The sequence below is a fragment of the Macrobrachium nipponense genome, chromosome 7 (assembly GCF_015104395.2).
Source record: "Macrobrachium nipponense isolate FS-2020 chromosome 7, ASM1510439v2, whole genome shotgun sequence".
NCBI lineage: Eukaryota > Metazoa > Arthropoda > Malacostraca > Decapoda > Palaemonidae > Macrobrachium > Macrobrachium nipponense.
Genome location: NC_061109.1, coordinates 18,750,655 through 18,768,812, shown reverse-complemented (window position 1 = coordinate 18,768,812; position 18,158 = coordinate 18,750,655). Strand labels below are relative to the sequence as shown.

At 36.6% G+C, this 18,158-nt stretch overlaps 1 protein-coding gene across 2 annotated transcripts in view; it reads right to left on the bottom strand.

The window, feature by feature from the left end:
- Positions 1-1,764: 1,764 nt before the first annotated feature.
- LOC135217427 (carcinine transporter-like) overlaps positions 1,765-18,158 on the bottom strand; it is a 34,826-nt gene continuing 18,432 nt past the window's right edge. The window contains exons 8-14 of one of the 2 annotated variants that reach the window (XM_064253290.1): positions 14,922-15,048; positions 14,366-14,490; positions 13,521-13,735; positions 13,205-13,386; positions 4,924-5,102; positions 4,116-4,131; positions 3,608-3,801 (exon numbers count right to left, since the gene is read on the bottom strand). In XM_064253290.1, coding sequence (XP_064109360.1) covers positions 3,745-3,801; positions 4,116-4,131; positions 4,924-5,102; positions 13,205-13,386; positions 13,521-13,735; positions 14,366-14,490; positions 14,922-15,048 — 901 coding nt within the window. In that variant the 3' untranslated portion in view covers positions 3,608-3,744. Of the gene's footprint in view, positions 3,802-4,115; positions 4,132-4,923; positions 5,103-13,204; positions 13,387-13,520; positions 13,736-14,365; positions 14,491-14,921; positions 15,049-18,158 lie in introns of both variants that reach the window. The other variant, XM_064253289.1, reaches the window with a different exon arrangement.

Here is an 18,158-nt window from a genome sequence, read left to right as displayed (position 1 = left end):
TGTGATGTAATCTCATTCATGAACTATTTCAAATTACGATATCTCTAAGACATCAAAAGTCTCTTTATATTCAAATACATGTTCATTAAATTTATAATATACTATAATTTTTTCATTTCAGGAAATGCTCACACACACACACACACATATTTATATATATATATATATATATATATATATATATATATATATATATATATATATAATATATATATATGGTGTCACACACACACACCCAGAACAAGCAAATATGTGGGCTTAAAAAAAGTATATGGACATAAATAACTACATATTTGTAGCCCATGCTGTACAGCTAATAAAATCCTCATGACCCAAAGCCTAGCTATATTCAGCCAAGGATTAAAATGAGGCCGAGATATCAACTGTGTAAATGAAGAAACTTATATGAGAACATGTATATATAAGCCTAATAGTATCCACTTTAGTTATCAAATTTATCATAAACATAAAATATAACTCTGTTACGAAACACTGAATACAAGGAACCCATAATGATTACCTACAGTATAATGTATCCCACAAACCTAACTTAATCTAACCTCACCTATGAGGTGGGACGACTTCACCAGTGTTCACCACACTGACCTATCTTACCTTAACCTAAGCAACCCGTGTCTCTCAAGAGGGACTAATTACATTTGGTATATGGTCATTAGTTGTTTACCTGTGAGCTATTAGGTCGTCACAATAATGAATAAAAAGCAGTTATTAGGCACTAATTGTTTATCAAAGCTACTAGTCACAACAATGAATAAAAACCAGTCACTAGGTAGTTGTTTATCAATGCTACTAGGTAGTCACTATACTGAATAGAAATGTAATCAGGTGTTTACCTGTGCTATTAATCCCAATAATGAAGAAAAAACAATGAGATAATTGAAAATTGAGTGCTGTAATAACAGATGGCCTAGTAGGTTACTTTGCGTCGCCGAGGATCTGGTTTCCCACTATCTCCCTATCCCTTACGTATGTTAACTTGACCAAAATAAGGAAATACTAAAATAAGATAACATTATGGGAGTCCTCTGATATTTTGGCTAAATTATACCTAATAGGCCTATTCATCCATGATACATCTTAATCAGAATCACTGGGCAACTCATATCAAGAAATAAGTAATAGGCCTATCCCACATTCACTCTGCCACTTAGGTCATCTGTATCAATCTGAAATTGTGAAAGTACTGATTAACGTATACTTTTAAATGCTTAGGAAATAGATTTTAAGTTAAGGGGCATAGCTACCATTCTTGTGGTACGAAGGTTTACAGTTGGCCCAAGCCTTAATAATAAAGTACGTAGGTAATCCATAAAATTTCCACGGGACACGAAGCCCATGATGCCCGTTTACCATATCATTATAAACTTGAATGGTTTCTTGAATGCATATATTATAATTATGAACAGCAAATTTAAGCAAAAGTAAATTTTTTGGGGGGAAAATAAAAAAAAAAACTGACAAATTACCTTTTCAAACTCCAAAAGACCAGATCAGTATTAGGCTAGTTGCTATCAAGTCACTATGAAATATATGGCGTCCTCATATCCAAATATAAGTCCTACGTAAATTACATTCGCTTAAATCACAATGAAAATGTAAAATTTTGCCTCACGTTAATTTGGTTACATGAACACATGTTGACATTCACTGTCCAATACTATTGTCGGATTCTGTTGTGACTTCATACTCATAAATGAATTTATTCATATTACCCAAACGGAAAACTTGTCGCCCCGATAAGAATTTTTTTTTTTTTTTTTTTTTTTGCGATTTAATCTGCTCATAACTTCGTTTACATATACATTTATTAAGGTTTTCACGGTAAAAAATATCAGATTTTATTTTCAGAAGTCACTACAGTTGTTGACAAAAGATTCACCTACGATGCGATCATGGTAAAGTGGCTTCGACTTAGACCTCCTCATACACGATATATAATGTCATGCTTTGCAATACACTAATGAATATTAATGTCCTTTGCAATGATTCTACATAGAATTAATTCTGATAATTCAAATTTAACTATGAGTATAAATAAAATAAAATGAAAGATTATCTGAACAACCCAAGACAGCAACCACGGTTTTCAAAGGTTCTTGGCGATTCATTTTTTCATTCATCGCTAATGGCTACAAATTGGTGGTGTTTCATGAGAGATATGTCACCTGGACATAACGTTCATCGATACGGAAGTTCCATATTATTTTGTGAATAACTTTCTGAATAAATTTCACTACTCTCTTTCTCTATGTGTGTGAATTATACAGGCCATTTTTAACTTTAAAAAACTACTTGTAAAGAACAGATTCATTCCATTCATTTGGCTATTCTTCTTACAGATAACAACTAGGCCTACAGGCTACAAAAAATTACCGGAACTCTTGAACCAATATTGACCAAATGTTTTCTGTCCTTGAGTTTCTTGTCAACACTAAACCAATTTTGGATGCTACGGAAATTGTAGCCAGAGAACAACTGACGTTTATTACTCCACATTACGGTAAATATATATAGTAGTTACATCATTTTGGGAGTGTCCTAAGAGAACTGAAATACAAAAGCTGAAATACTAGGAATATTCGAACTAGGTTTACTTTATAAATCATTTGCCATAATCAAACTTGTTATAAAGCTTAATGTTACATATAATTATAGTTAAATTTTCTTTCTAAAAAAGGGGGGAAATCCTTCATCACACCTGTTTTGCCTTATGTCAATGATTTCCTGCTCACTGCGAATAAATATTTGTCTAATTAAATTCTTAAACAGTTTTTCCATTACATATTTTGTTTTTCTGCTCCTCTCAACGTACCACGTTTTCTAGAGCACAGCAACTCGACATAACGAGAACTTTCAGATCAGAGTAACCCTCACAAGATTGTTTCTACCTCCTCCAACCAACGTCACCCACCAACCCCCATAAACAACACCACCCACCCACCGAGTGGCAACCACAGTCCCGCGAAATTTAGAGGGAGACTCATAACATCCTTTTAGTGGCCATTTTCATCATTTCCCTGTCAAATCAACTTAAATGGGCCGGGTAATAAGGGGCTCCTGGCAATGCTTTCGGTCAGACTCCATCCATTTACTCCGGGTTTCACTGAGCCCCAAATATGGCAATACTTACTCATCTCGCAGCAGCGGCTCTTTCTCGCTTCGAGGCAGAGGAACATCTCAGCCTAAGTTCTGCAGACCTACTCTACAGCATTTTGTACATATGTTTGCCTGAAAAGTCCTTTCATCACCTTCATATCATCGGTCTGTGCATCTTGCTACTTATTTTTTCCGTGACAGTGATATATTTTACAAGGGAGAGAAGTCATTATCTTGTTTATTTCACATGAATTATTATTCGCGAAAAAAATCCCCCTGTCTCACTAGACTCTCAACAACGCCCTCAACGTGGAATGTGTCACGCTCAGCATCGCAAATCACGTCTATCACTCATCATTATCATCTCAATTTTATCATCACCATCTTTAGTGTAAATTTGTGTAACATGTTCCTCTTTCCCCTTCTTTTTCTTCTTCTTTCCTTCTTCGTCTTCTTCTTCACACCCAGAAAGTGAGCTTCATGGCTCCCGAGGAATCGGTGATGATGGGCGTTTCCATGATGCTGCTCTGCCTCATGAGCGCCCTTCGGGCAGTCGTGCTGTCCATCCTCTGCAGGGGCGTCGCCTCGTCCGGCCCGGCCCTCGGACCAGACATCTTTCTGCCGATGCTATGGATGCTGATGATCTCCTCCTCCTCTAGGTCGGTGTAGGTCTCTTCGTCTTGTCTGTCGGGGAAGAAAATGAATATAGACGCTCTCTAAAACATTCATTACAATTATGTCTATAACAATGCTTATAAGAATAGATAAGTATAGATATATAGTAAAAAAGTTAAATTTGCTTTCATTGCTGAAATTTCTGCTTGCGTACCAAATAATAGTTATGTTTATTTTGCATTGTATAGACTGTGGTACTAAACAGTTCCATATGCGAGACGGAACATTGTCCAAAGATTTTTAGTCAGTCTACCTGAATTCAGCAGTCAAGTTTTCCTTGAATAAAATAATGTTAAAATAAGAGGAAAAATATTAAACTATACCAGATCAGTGTGGAAGCTGAATGATGGCAAGAAACCAAATTCATCTTAGCTTTGTTGTATTGAAAAGACCCCCAGCAACAAAGTTGTGGAGTAACCTTAAAAATAACAGGGGAAAAATGATAATAAATGTTTCCAGTCTTTTCAAATCTGTTACTGTCATCAACACTACCAAGGACAGGAACTGAACTGAACGCAGTGTATTCCTCAACAGCAATCCTGGTAATGACAAATGACCAAATGACGAAGTTAAACGTTCCACGTAAGAAAATCAGTAACCTGGCCACGAACTCATGAAAAACATCAAGTGTTTCTTACTTAAAGTGTGGCTCGTGAGGTCACAATAAGTGTGAAGAACTCACTCTCCGAATTGACCGCTCATTGAACTATTTTAGGTCAGAGATAATGATATCCACTTAATAATTCCTCTATCTTTCTCTCCTTTGTGATATGACAAGGTTATAAAATATTCCTGTTTGAAAATTCAATGACACGATATTCGTGACTTTCCAAAGGAATTCAAATACGAGCAATTATGTAAAGAAATGTATAATTAGTCTCAGTGGTATGGACAAAAAAAATGTAAGCAGGTAAGTAGGATCTAGGTCATGATATACAGAAAGAGAGGAGAGAGAGAGAGAGAGAGAGAGAGAGAGAGAGAGATTATTCTTAGTGGTATGGATAAAAAATGTAAGGGCAGGCAAGGAGCTTCTAGTTCATGATATACAGTGAGACTATGAGAGAGAGAGAGAGAGAGAGAGAGAGAGAGAGAGAGAGAGAGAGAGAGAGAGAGAGAGAGACCAGGACTTACTTCTTGGGAACGCACACCATACAGTCCTTCCACCCGAAGTCCTTCCCGAACTCCTCCCCCTCCTCCATAGTGTTGGGCAGCTTCTGCTGCAGCGTCTCCGGCAGGCGGAAGGCCAGGATGCCCCCCAAGGCAGACACGACACCCATGATCAGAAGGGGCAGGACGAGGACCTCTGTGCCCTGTGGGAATGAGAGGAATGTTATGTTCGAAGTTCTTTGCCTACGAGCCTACTTGGTACTACGTGTGGTTGTTATTTCTGTTCCAGAATTTTGAACAGTAACCAGTTTAATGTCACTAAGACCTCCCGCTTTTCTGCAAAATTTGAATCTAAATAAAATGTAAAATAAATAAATTAAATAAATTTCATTGTTTATTATTCGCGGACGGAACTGAACTGTATAAAGATTTTAGGCCACAGGCCAAGCACTGGGACTTATAAAGTCATTCAGCGCTGAAACAATACTGACAGTAATAAGGTTTGAAAGATGTAACAGGAGGAAAACCTCGCAGTTGTACTATAAATCAATTGTTAGGAGAGGGTGGAATGTAAGATAGAAGAAAGAGAATATGAAAGGAGGTACATTCAAAGGAATGAAAGGGGTTGCAGTTAGGGGCCGAAGGTACGATGCAAAGAACCTTGAGTAATGAGGTGAACTGACGGCACTAACACCCTACGGAATTATTGTTCGTGGAAAGTGCACAACTGATCATGTACCAAGAAAAATGAACTATTTACCATAGTGATTTTAGTTTACAAAACTTCCTAAAATCTCTAAATCTATAGCTGGGTTAGCTATTTATAACCATACTTTTAGGTACTAAGAGCAATATACTGTCAGGGAAACAAATTTGTGTAAAACACCGAACTTGTTCACTTTTAGCTTCAATTGTAGACATGATCTGGGTATTCTACAAACACTTTTACGTAATAACAATAAATACAAATATGGAAAGGAAGTCATACTTTGCAACATAACCGGATTATTCTCTCGTTTTGCTGTTTCATTTATGAAAAACAAAATCAGTAAATGGAGTGATAGAGGGGCTGCCCCTTTTCATGCCCTGGTTTATGATAAAAAACTCGGTTGCCAGAGTTCCAAGACTCAACCTAGTTTCCTGAAGATAACCACAGAAGAGTCAGTTTTTTTCCCTAAGCTTTGTTGATGACTACAAATCAATATGAAATATCATCATCAACACAAAATAAAAATAAATAACTCTCAAAAACTAAACCACTGAGTCCTCACGCACCACTTGCCATGTATAAATATCTCTAATGATGATATTCTTATGACTCCTGTATTTACTATACTGCATATGTATACAATATTGATTTGTTAATTGTCCTGACTTTAACATTCGGAGGCTACCATACATTTTAGGACAATTAACTCAGACTAGCCTATAGTTGATGGTACAATTGCAACAACATGCAAACTCAACATGGTGCAACTTATGTAACAGTACCATTACAATTCTTGGCAATTGGCAGTTATATCCAAGTAAAAGTATAAAGAAACACTACCAAATGTTATGGCAACATATACATTATAAACTACGACAAGTGCATACTTTTTACAAGGGAGAAATACGTCATTTCAAATGAATATAAGGGGAGATACATTCGTTTCCCCTCAGCGTTGCCGTACTCGTCTCGAACAGAGCAATTTAAGCTTATGCAACTGCGCACTTGGTTGCAGTTACGTACTTACGTAAGTACACTCGATCATAGACAATCTCAACTTTGAGTGGCTAACTTAACATCTTGATAAGATGAAAACCAATTCGGTTTTCCAGTCCACCAATTTCCATGAGTACTGTCATAAATACTAAATGAATGATTTCCATCATTACATCACTTTACCCCTACGGAAATTGCTTTTCATTTATCAAGGACAACCAATCCCTTAATTATAATATTTGGGTAGATAATAAATCTGACAACAACAATACAGGTCCTGCACACAGTAAATACTTTCTATCTCTCAACCAGAGACACAACTGCTTATCTCTCAACCAGATACAAGCTGGACTTTTCATCATTAAGGTCTGATAACAGACGTACATAGCAAGTTGTGGGACGCCACCCTTAAGGCGCGTTTCTACCTAACCATCCTAATAACTTTACCAAGTTAAACACTTATGTAAGAGTGATCTTAAATTCGGTTAAGATCTAGTCACTCCTCATTAGGGGTATAATCACTTATGGTTATTTTTCTCACAAACAATCGTTTACACCAACATTCAGGCTCATTCACTCAATAACCATGAGCAGGAAAACTTTCCTTTGAAGATAATATACCTCTTAAAGCATCCTAATGACTAACTTACACATCAGTCACATAACTTGAGCAACTCAACCAGAGTTTGTAAAGCTTTTGGACGGGTAGCTCTTCATACAAAACTCAACTAAGTTCAAACAAAACTCAATGAGTATAAGTTCACTGTTCACAAAACAGGTAGTGTCATCACCAGATCCATAATCTATGAACATAACATATACATGCAAGAATATATACTTGGAAATGGACATAATGGTTATATATGTGTGAACTCTTCCAAAGCATGCAAATACAAAAAAACATTCTTCACAGAAAATACAAAAATACAGTACAAAAATGACAACGATCTCACAGTTCTTCTATTAACCTAGAGGGAGGAACAATATTATTAGCACCTCTGGTTTGTACTCTTTCATTCACTACATCAGGAGTGGTATCATCCATTTCCTGCATGTTTACTAACCACTGTTCTTGTCCTATAAAGGGTTTCACTTTGTCAGCAGCACGTTCAATGATGGTTTGGTCTAACATGTTTCTTAACTCATATTTAGCACCATCCCTAAACACTTTGGTTACTACATATGGACCGCACCATCTGGGGTTTAGTTTCTTACTAGTGCTAGGAATCACATTTTCATTTTTAACCCAAACAAGCGAGTTTTCATCCGCTTTCTCATTTTTACCTCTTTTGGTTAGCTATTGCACAGTACTTACTGGCCATCTCTCTATGAGTTTTCTGAATTATTTCATGAGCCTTTGCAATGGCAGTATCTTCTACATCATCCGTAATTGTGGGCAACACACTAGTCACTTGTCTAGGGGATCTACGAGAGAAAAATATATAGTGAGGTTGTTCACCAAGAGTGGTATGTACAGCACACGCTGTGTTTCACCTAAGTATTTGGGCCACTGATAAGGATGTCCTTTGCACATTACATTTAGTACTGTTTTCATAGTTCTATGCATTCTCTCACTTACACTGTTTCCTTGTGGATGATATGGGGTAATATAACCAGCATTTATCATATGTTCCTGGCATAATTGTCTAAACTGGTGAATTCAGCACCATTATCAAGAATGACTGTCAAAGGTACACCAAAGTCATTCAAATAGACTAAGAAGTTTTTGCTTACTTCCTCTGTAGACTTACTTCGCAAAGGATAGAACTTAACATATCGGCTGTAATGATCAATAACAGTCAAAACATACGAGTATCTATAACCATTTGCACCAGATAGCATATCAGTTAAATCAAGACTGATTCGCTCTAAAGGCTTAGTTACAGGAGGCAATTCTTGGAACTGTTGTTGTAAAGAACTACTGGCTTTATGTTTTTGACACATAACACATTCACTTACATATTTAGTAACATCTGTACGCAATGAAGGCCAATAGAACAAGTTTTCAATAGCATCAATTGTTTTGCGTATACCTAGGTGACCTGACATTGATTCATGACCTAACTTCAAAGCTGCCTTTGTTAAGTCCTTAGGAACTACTAATTTCAATTGAATTGAGTTATCAACTTTATCTGCACTGTGATACAACAATCCTTCATACAACATGAACTGATTAGCCAAAGCTCTAGGAAACCCTTTGCGCGGTAATTTACCACCTTCTAGGAAAGTTATTAGTTCCGTCCACCTTGGTTCCTCTAACTGCTTTTCTTTGAACTCATCTTTGCTCAGACCAAGATAATTGTCCCTACTCTGATGAAAGACTGCCCTGACTGGTCTACTTAGTTGATCTGCCACCTGGTTATCTTTACCTGGCCTATATTCTACCTTGAAACGGTAATCCTGCATCAATTACCCATCTGCTCATTCTAGCTGACTTTGTTTTTCTCTTGAACACTGAAACTAGAGGCTGATGATCTGTGTGAATGGTAAATGGAACACCCCAAAGAAAATGATGGAATCTACGACAAGCTAAGACAATAGCAAGTGCTTATCTGTCAGTGGTACTGTAGCGCTGTTCAACTGGCTTCAGCTTCTTAGAGAAATATCCAATGGGTTTTAACTGACCATCTTGTCTCTGCATCAAAACAGCACCTACATGATCTAAACTAGCATCAGTGAATAATTCAAAGGGTTTAGTCATCTGAGCCTTTACTAGCACTGGAGCAGTGATTAATGCTTGTTTCATCTGTTCAAAGCTGGACTGACAATCTTTTGTCCACAAAAAGGGTTCTTTATCTTTTAAGAGATTAGTTAAGGGAACAGCAATTATAGCATAATCCTTAATGTGTTTTCTGTAAAAACCACACATTCCTAGAAATCTCCTAGTTTCCTTAACATTATTAAGGGGTTTCATTTCTTGGATGGCACTGATATTGTCTGGACATGGTCTACAACCATTCTTGGAAATTATGTGACCTAAGAATTTGATTTCCTTTTGGCCTATCTGACATTTCTTTAGATTTAACTTCACTCCTCTTTCACTGAAAAGTTTGAACAGTTGCTCTAATCTTTTCAACAAGATTGGAAAACTGGGAGCCCAAACCACAATAACATCTAAGTAATTCTTAACCCACCCTTTCTTAATAAGAGAAGCCAAGATATTAGACATGATACGTGAAAATATAGCTGGACTGCAACTTAATCCAAAAGGAAGGCGTTTGAACCTATACAGTGAAACTCCATCACTAAAAGTTGTTAAATCTCTACTCTCTTCATTTAATTCCTCTTGATAATATGCATCTTTCATATCTAAGGAAGCATAATAATGGTTTCCTGCAGCTGTTTCTACCATTTCTTCTAATCTAGGTAAAGGGTGAATATCAACCTGGAGGTGTAAGTTGACTTTATGGTAATCAAGGCCCATTCTCTGAGTATGATTAGGTTTCCTAACAAGTACAATAGGGCTAAGCCATGCAGCACTGGAGGGTTCTATTATTCCTCTCTCTTCCATATCTTCTAACATGGTGGCAATAAGGGTTTTGGCTTTTTCAGGGCATCGATATATGGGAGACCCAATTGGCTGTGGATCACTTACAGCAATATGAGCTTGTACATCTTTAAACTTTCCCAATTCTTTTTCTTCAAGGATGAACACTGAATTATTAGCAACCAACATGTCACTCAATTCTGCGTGTTGATCAGCAGTAAGATGGGAATTATCTTGCTGAGAAAGCAAATACTTAAGCTTTTCTTCTCTAGTATTGCCTGACTTGATATTAACATCAACACTAGGAGGAACTAAATCATTCTGAATTCTAGTTTTCCTGCATTTTGGAACTGGCTGATCGATGTCTTCTTCATTGATTATCCTATAATACCCTAATAGAGTTCCAACCTTCATTGTCATCCTGGCTTTAGTATTATTGACAAGTGGCAAAAACACTTCCTGAGCATCATTAACCTTAAGGCATAGTGCAGACTGAGTTTGACACTCTTTTACTTCAGGTACAAATTCTAACAATGTGTTAGGAGGTTCATCTACAGGTAAGGGATAAATACCAGCTATATACTGAGGTAGAATAAATTTCCTTTTAAGTCTAACCTGAGCTTCATGAGGAACTTTAGGTTGAAGTACTTTAATCTGCCTGACCATTTTATTAGAAGGTCTAGGTTTCAGATATCTTACTGGGTAAATATGTCTATCCCAAATAATGATTTTATGTGCATCATCCCATGTCATTGGTGCAGACCTAATCAAATCGGCTCCTAACAATAAGTCTGTGTCCAGATAACCATCAAGCACAACAGAAAACAAATGGGTAACCACCCTGGAACCAATGTGAACATCCAAATACACTGTACCAAGAACAGGGAGAACATGTTGAGTAATTCCAGTAAGTTGGGGTATATTTCTCATTTGATTACACTGTAAACCTAAAGTTTCTATGAGTTTCTTCTGTGCTATGCATACTTCACTACCAGTATCAATTAAGGCACAACACATTACATTGTTAATCATCAAATTGATAGAAGGAGACCTGACACTTGGGCTTGGTCATTCATTCTCAACAGGCCCTGGACATTTTGTTGAACCTCTTTTACAATTTGGTTTGTGACAATCAAAACAGACACCTCTTGGAGGGTTACGTGGACATTCAGAAAGTTTGTGATCTCTGACCTTACAGTAAGCACAGTACTGATTGCTTTCTTTATTCTTACTAAACTTCTTTAATTTGCTAGACAAATCACTAATTGGCTTCTTCAGATCTTGCAATTCTGTGGATGTATTTGCATTATTATTTACTACAGGGTGTGGTTGGGAATTGCAATTCTTAACAAGAAAAACTTTACGTTGGGTAACATCCCCACTTACGGTAGCTAGATGATACTCATATTCCACAAATTCAATGAACCTTTCTAAGGGTATTCTATCATCCAGGAAATCCTTGAGTCTTTCTTGGGATGTACTGCTAAGTCCCCTATACAGTTTCTTTTTCACAAGACTGTCAGCTTTGGGAAGGGAATCCTTAGGAAATTTCATTTCAAAAGCAGACAATTTACATTTCATTCTGTTAACAAATGCTCTAGGGGCTTCGTCTATACTGTAACGTTCAATTTCAATTTCCTGCCAAGCCTATGTAATATTGGCTAAACAAGCAAAGTGGTGAATCAGTATGTCCTTAAACTGACTCCAAGATATGTTATTTCCCCTTTTTACCATTTCAGCAGTTAATAGAGTTGCAATTTCTTGGTCCACTCTGGCAAGTGCTACTTAGATTCTATCAGTATCTGCAGAAACACAGAATTCTACTTGACTAAAAATTCTAGCAAGTCTATTATCAGTTCCAATACCTTGTAATTCTGACAATTTCAACATCAAAATATCCTTAGGTTTCAATACAAATCCCTTAGCATGATTATCAATAGGGTTATTCAGGTTACCTACTGGAACAAAGGGGTTATTGACTGTGTTACTTCCCTGAAATGGATTACTGGGCATTAATGGCTGTGTATTATTTGATAAATTGTGTGTCAATAGTGAAGCTGGGTTATTGTGTGGTGTTAATGCTATGTCTGCTCTGTCTAATGTGACAAATGTTAGAATTGGATGGTGTGGAAGTGACAGGTGCAGAGTTTGATAAATTAGCTATTTCCCTTTTCATGTTAATAAGCTGATCACACAACTGTTGCATTTGACAACCCTAAGTATCCATGGCAGACAACAAATTATCATAAAAGTCTTCTCTCTCTATATCAACCTCCATTTTGCAGGCTATGTTATACAAGAAACACAGGTAAAATAATCAACATAGGCTACAATACAATAGGCTAACAGTACCTAAGCAAGAGTGACAGGAATACTCACAAAATGTTAGGCTATAATACCTGAAAATAAGTACAGAAATAAGGGTTTCATGACCAACTTTAGGACGTGAGGTTGGATATACCTTTCTATAACAGATAAATACATCCCACCGCTGCCACCATATGTCATGTATAAATATCTCTAATGATGATATTCTTATGACTCCTGTATTTACTATACTGCATATGTATACAGTATTGATTTGTTAATTGTCCTGACTTTAACATTCGGAGGCTACCATACATTTTAGGATAATTAACTCAGACTAGCCTATAGTTGATGGTACAATTGCAACAACATGCAAACTCAACATGGTGCAACTTATGTAACAGTACCATTACAATTCTTGGCAATTGGCAGTTATATCCAAGTAAAAGTATAAAGAAACACTACCAAATGTTATGGCAACATATACATTATAAACTACGACAAGTGCATACCTTTTACAAGGGAGAAATATGTCATTTCAAATGAATATAAGGGGAAAGACATTCGTTTCCCCTCAGCGTTGCCGTACTCGTCTCGAAGAGAGCAATTTGAGCTTATGCAACTGCGCACTTGATTACAGTTACGTACTTACGTAAGTACACTCGATCATAGACAATCTCAACTTCGAGTGGCTAACTTAACATCTTGATAAGATGAAAACCAATTCGGTTTTCCAGTCCACCAATTTCCATGAGTACTGTCATAAATGCTAAATGAATGATCTTCATTATTACACACTGACATACCAGGTAGTTGATGAAGGGAATTATGACCAAGCCTAGGCCTCCTACGTAGGCAGAGAACCCGATTCCTACGCCTCTGACCTCGGTAGGATACTGCTCAGCAGCAAAAGGGTAGATGATCAGGAAAGCCGCTGACTCGGCAAATTTGGCCACCAGGTACAAGATCAGGGTCGCCATGGATGAACCTGAGAGAGAAATGGTCGTTTATATCTTTAAATAACCATCCACATTATAACCTTCAAAATATAAACCTATTCAACTAAACAGAACAACAACTGTAGTCACAGAAACTACATAGAATAGGTCTAGCCCACCTTACCTTCAGGCATGAGAACCGTGCATATGGCGAAGATGCCACCGACAATCATCCCTATCCCCAAAATCCATCTTCTCCCCCATCTGTCCATGACGATCCAACAAAGGAGATAGGATGGCACCTCGACAGCGCAGGCCAGGAAGAAAGATAGGTACTCATTGTCGCCCATTGCTGGTCCGTAATAGCTAAGTCCCACGTACACGGTCTCGTTGGCGAACCTTAATAGAAAACGTACATGAGCAATCAGAGAAAATGAGAATTTTAAATTTTATGGTAAACAGTTTTATCTCATTATTTTATTGTAGGTGTATTCAAATTGATATATTCAGAGGAAATGTTTAAAAGATATTCAAAAATAGATAATTCAATACTTTATAAGCCATTAATTATTGCTTAAATGAACAAATAAATAAATAACTATGTCAAATTCTCTGACACATCTGCAATCTTCCAGTCAAGGACTGTTTACTTCTAAATGGCTGGTCAAGAAAACGAACTAATGGCAATTTACACCACCTTGTGTTTTAGTTTGTTTCCTTTAATAAGAGATGCATAAATGAAGGCCTCCCTAAGAACTTCAATCATGTTTTAGATCAGATCGTCTACATTTCTAGATGCAATAATTTGGATCACTAAACAGAGGCCTGAATTAAGCTTAGTAAAATGCGAATAATTTTGAGGTTGCAGCTTCAAATCAGTTCGTTTAGGGGAAATTGGGCAATGCCTCTGACTACAGAATGAGAAGGTGTCATTAAGAATAATACAGGATATTTATAGTATAGAGGAAAAGGCTGACTAGACACAACTTGAAACATGATGCCATGACGCCAAGACAACAAAGCTCTTACCATACAAGAGTGATCAGGATGGCTTTCAGTCTCATATTAGGAGTCTTGCAAGCACTGCAAAGTCCAGCCTGAGTGTGCTTGTTGGCTGATGAGACACTCAGAGCTTGCTGGGCCAACATCCGGTCCTGGAAAATTCAAGGAACCTTTTCATTTTGAAACAACACTTCTTGCATAGGTGGATACGTACAGTTGCAAGAGATGACTAGAGGAGTAACTGTATAGCCACAGTCAAAGATACTAAGAGTGCACATAGTATCTTTGCCTCAGCGAATGAGTACATCCAGCCTGAAATATTGTCTTTGCAGGAAGTTATTCCTAGTTTCTCATCTAAAACGAAAAGATAAATGTAAACGATATTTCCAGACTCACAACCATTACTATGGACGAAGAACGAGGCTGAAAGATAGAATGGGCTTTTGTCTGTTATAATATTTATATGTTATCATTCAACAGTGACCTTAGTCATAAGGACAAACGTTACTTTTTTTTTTACTAAGAATGGTACGAAAGAAACCCAGTAATAGAAATTTAATTGCTCTTCAGTAAAACTTCTTACTTTGAGCTGCTGGAGGAAAGACTGAGGAAGCTCCGTCTTGTTCACTTCAGCCATCTTTTGAAGGATCGTCGAGGCCTCCTGAAGGCGCCCTTGGGAAAGAAGCCACCTGGGTGATTCAGGTAAGTACCTGAAGGAAAAAATGTAAAAAAACGCTCATGAAATGAAAGGAAACGGAAAAGAAAAATTTACTAAACAAGCAGCTTCGCTCAATTAATAAAGGATATGAATTTTCAATGAGATAAACGCATGATATATTAATTGTTCGCCAGACGATTTTTTGACCAGTGTATTTTTAGATTTAGGGTTTTCTCTATCCTGTATTTAAAAATAACTGGGAAAGACCCCATTGGAATACAGGGCCCCTTGGGTATAAGGAAACCCAAAAACGAAAAAATATTATGGTCGGAAATGCATAAATCACTAGATAATTAAGAACAATTACGAAACAAATCATATTAAGTCGTATAAATTCAAAATCAAATTATAAAGAAGGGATATGATGTGGCGAGGGCAGTCACAAGCACAGAGCCCTGCCATAATAATCTTTAATCACTTAACCTTAATCTTACTTAGGGCGCCAGTAGCTACCTCATCTCTTTTTGTCTTCAGTTTAGTAAATTACGAGAAAATGATTAGACATTGTTTGAATTTATAATCCAAATTATATGTACAAGATTGTTCTAAATTTCAGGTGTAGATTGAGACTAAACTGACAATCTGAGTTACCTAGAATTAAAATATGCTGATTCCATTATATACAATTATATATAATATATATATAATATATATAATTATATAATATAAATATACATTATATATATATAATATAATATTATATATGTATATATATATAATATATATATAATATATAGATATACATACACAATTGTGTGCATGTGTGTTTATAATTACATTTGGCAAAATATCTGTGAATTTCATGACAAGATTTTCCCTTGGGTGCAAGGTTTCTTTGACATTTTGCTAAATCCTGCCCTGATATAAAAACCTACACCTGAAGGGCTTTACCTGGCCACAGGAAAGCCAATCAAATGTGCTTGTGTGTGTGTGTGTATGTATGTTTATATGTTTGCCATGTCCAATAAAACAAAAGAAGTTATTGCTGACTTCTACAAAACCTGAAAGATCTAATCCCCAATGCAACACCTGCATTGCAAAATCTCCCTTTTATAAACAACCGATCCAGCCCCATAGCATGAAGTTGTTTTGGGGTCGGACGCCCTATGGAAGATACTAGAATTAAAACTATTTCATAATTTGATTGATTTTTCTTTGTATCCGTCATTCGTTGCAGTGTGCAGGGGTTCTACGTGCCAGCTAGCTTGTCCTGTACAGACGATTGTACTTAGATGTGTATGAATTATGTATACACTTTATGTAGTTTATGTTCTAATTAGGTATCTACAGGAAAACTGACATTTCATTTACTCTCTCTCTCTCTCTCTCTCTCTGTATAAGTATATATATATATATATATATATATATATATATATATATATATATATGAAAGAGAGAGAGAGAGAGAGAGAGAGAGAGAGAAGAGAGAGAGATAGAGAGAGCGAGAGAGAGAGAGAGAGAGAGAGAGAGAGAGAGAGAGAGAGAGAGAATTCAGGGGGTGAACATGAGCAAATGGACATCAGAGTAAAAGAGTCGAGTGGATAGTTGATGATGTCCGTACAATAGCTATTGAATGCATAGGATAGAAGAGAATCTGATCAAAAAGAACCAAAGCGGAGAGTATCAAGAGAAGATCAAGATTGCTTACGGGAGCAACTCTAAATAAAAAAACAGGCGCGTTCAAAAGGTGGCAAATGAGATGCACAAAACATGCCATGAAAATAGTAATTAGAAACGTTTCATATATGACCAGAGATGATGTTAAGTCTTCCATTATGACAACTAATACATAGATTATTTTACTCAGTCCATAAAATACGATAAACAAATAATCACTGATGTTATTGCGTGTTGTCGTTGAACAGAGACTAAGAAATGGTTAATACAAAAAAGAATAACAGACCTTACACCTCTCCATTTATACTCCCTACGTGGCAGGAAGAGTGAAAGGTGGAAAATGCGGAAAAACTCGAATGTTTTTACGTGGCCAGGAAGACTTACGCGGCTCGAGGAGAATAGGAAAGCACTTCACAGCCAGATCTTCTTTCCTGATTACTCAAGAGATCGTGGAATGTTTGCTGTCAAACAACCTTCTTTAAGCCGTTTTCAGAAAGGCTTATTTTTGTTTACAATGTTTCCAATTTAGCAAAAATTAATTGCGTTTTGGATAATACTGATGAAGTGGTTATAAGATTGGTTTTTCTCAGTTTTAAAAATAAAATTTAGCGAAATCGAACACTTTGGGGACACTTCTCGTTTCTTTAAGCGGTTCTTGATGAGAGTACGACAATTTCATTACAGATTAAAACACCCATGATAATGTAATTATTTATAATACTGTCATAGAGTATTGAAAAATCACACATTAACATTTTAGTGCAGCAAAATAATAAAAGACCTGAGGGAAATAGTAAAGTCTACCTTGTTTATTATCACGTTTTCGAAAAGGTAAGCGTTGGAAATGTTATCGTGAACTAAACCATATTTCATGTGCTCTTCCGAATGAATTTACTAATTTTGTTCTATTGCGTGGCCCATGTGGAAAATTATACTCGAATGTTGTTAACTACTAAATACATTATCTTCTGATACAAAATCTACATTTTCAAGCAAATAAGGAAATCATGTTGATAATATTTTGCAGCTTGCTAAGGGACATAATTTGAAATAGCCAACTTGTTAGGCATAGGCGCCAAGCAACAGCTAATGAAACAAACATTAAAGGAAAAACGAGTGAAACAGGAAATTCGAATCAAAATATAAGACACGTACACACGCGCACACAAAATGGTTCTGTCTTTTTAAGCTATGAGGATTAAACGGCATATAATCACCATTCCTTTACAATGGAACGAACGTGAATTATTTATTCGTATTTTGCCATTGCATTCAATGGTACAGGAAAAAAAGGATAAGTATAAATGCTTAAAATAAAGCTCTTCTGTCGACCCCTTGACAAGCCAAGGATGCTATCAAGACCTTAGGCTTCTCCAATTTTTAGAGTTGTGCCCCCCACGGACTTTGTTCATGAAGATGACAGACGGAACAGAAATGCTAAGAGGTCGAAAGACCCGCTGTTTCAACAAGAGACACACAGAGGGG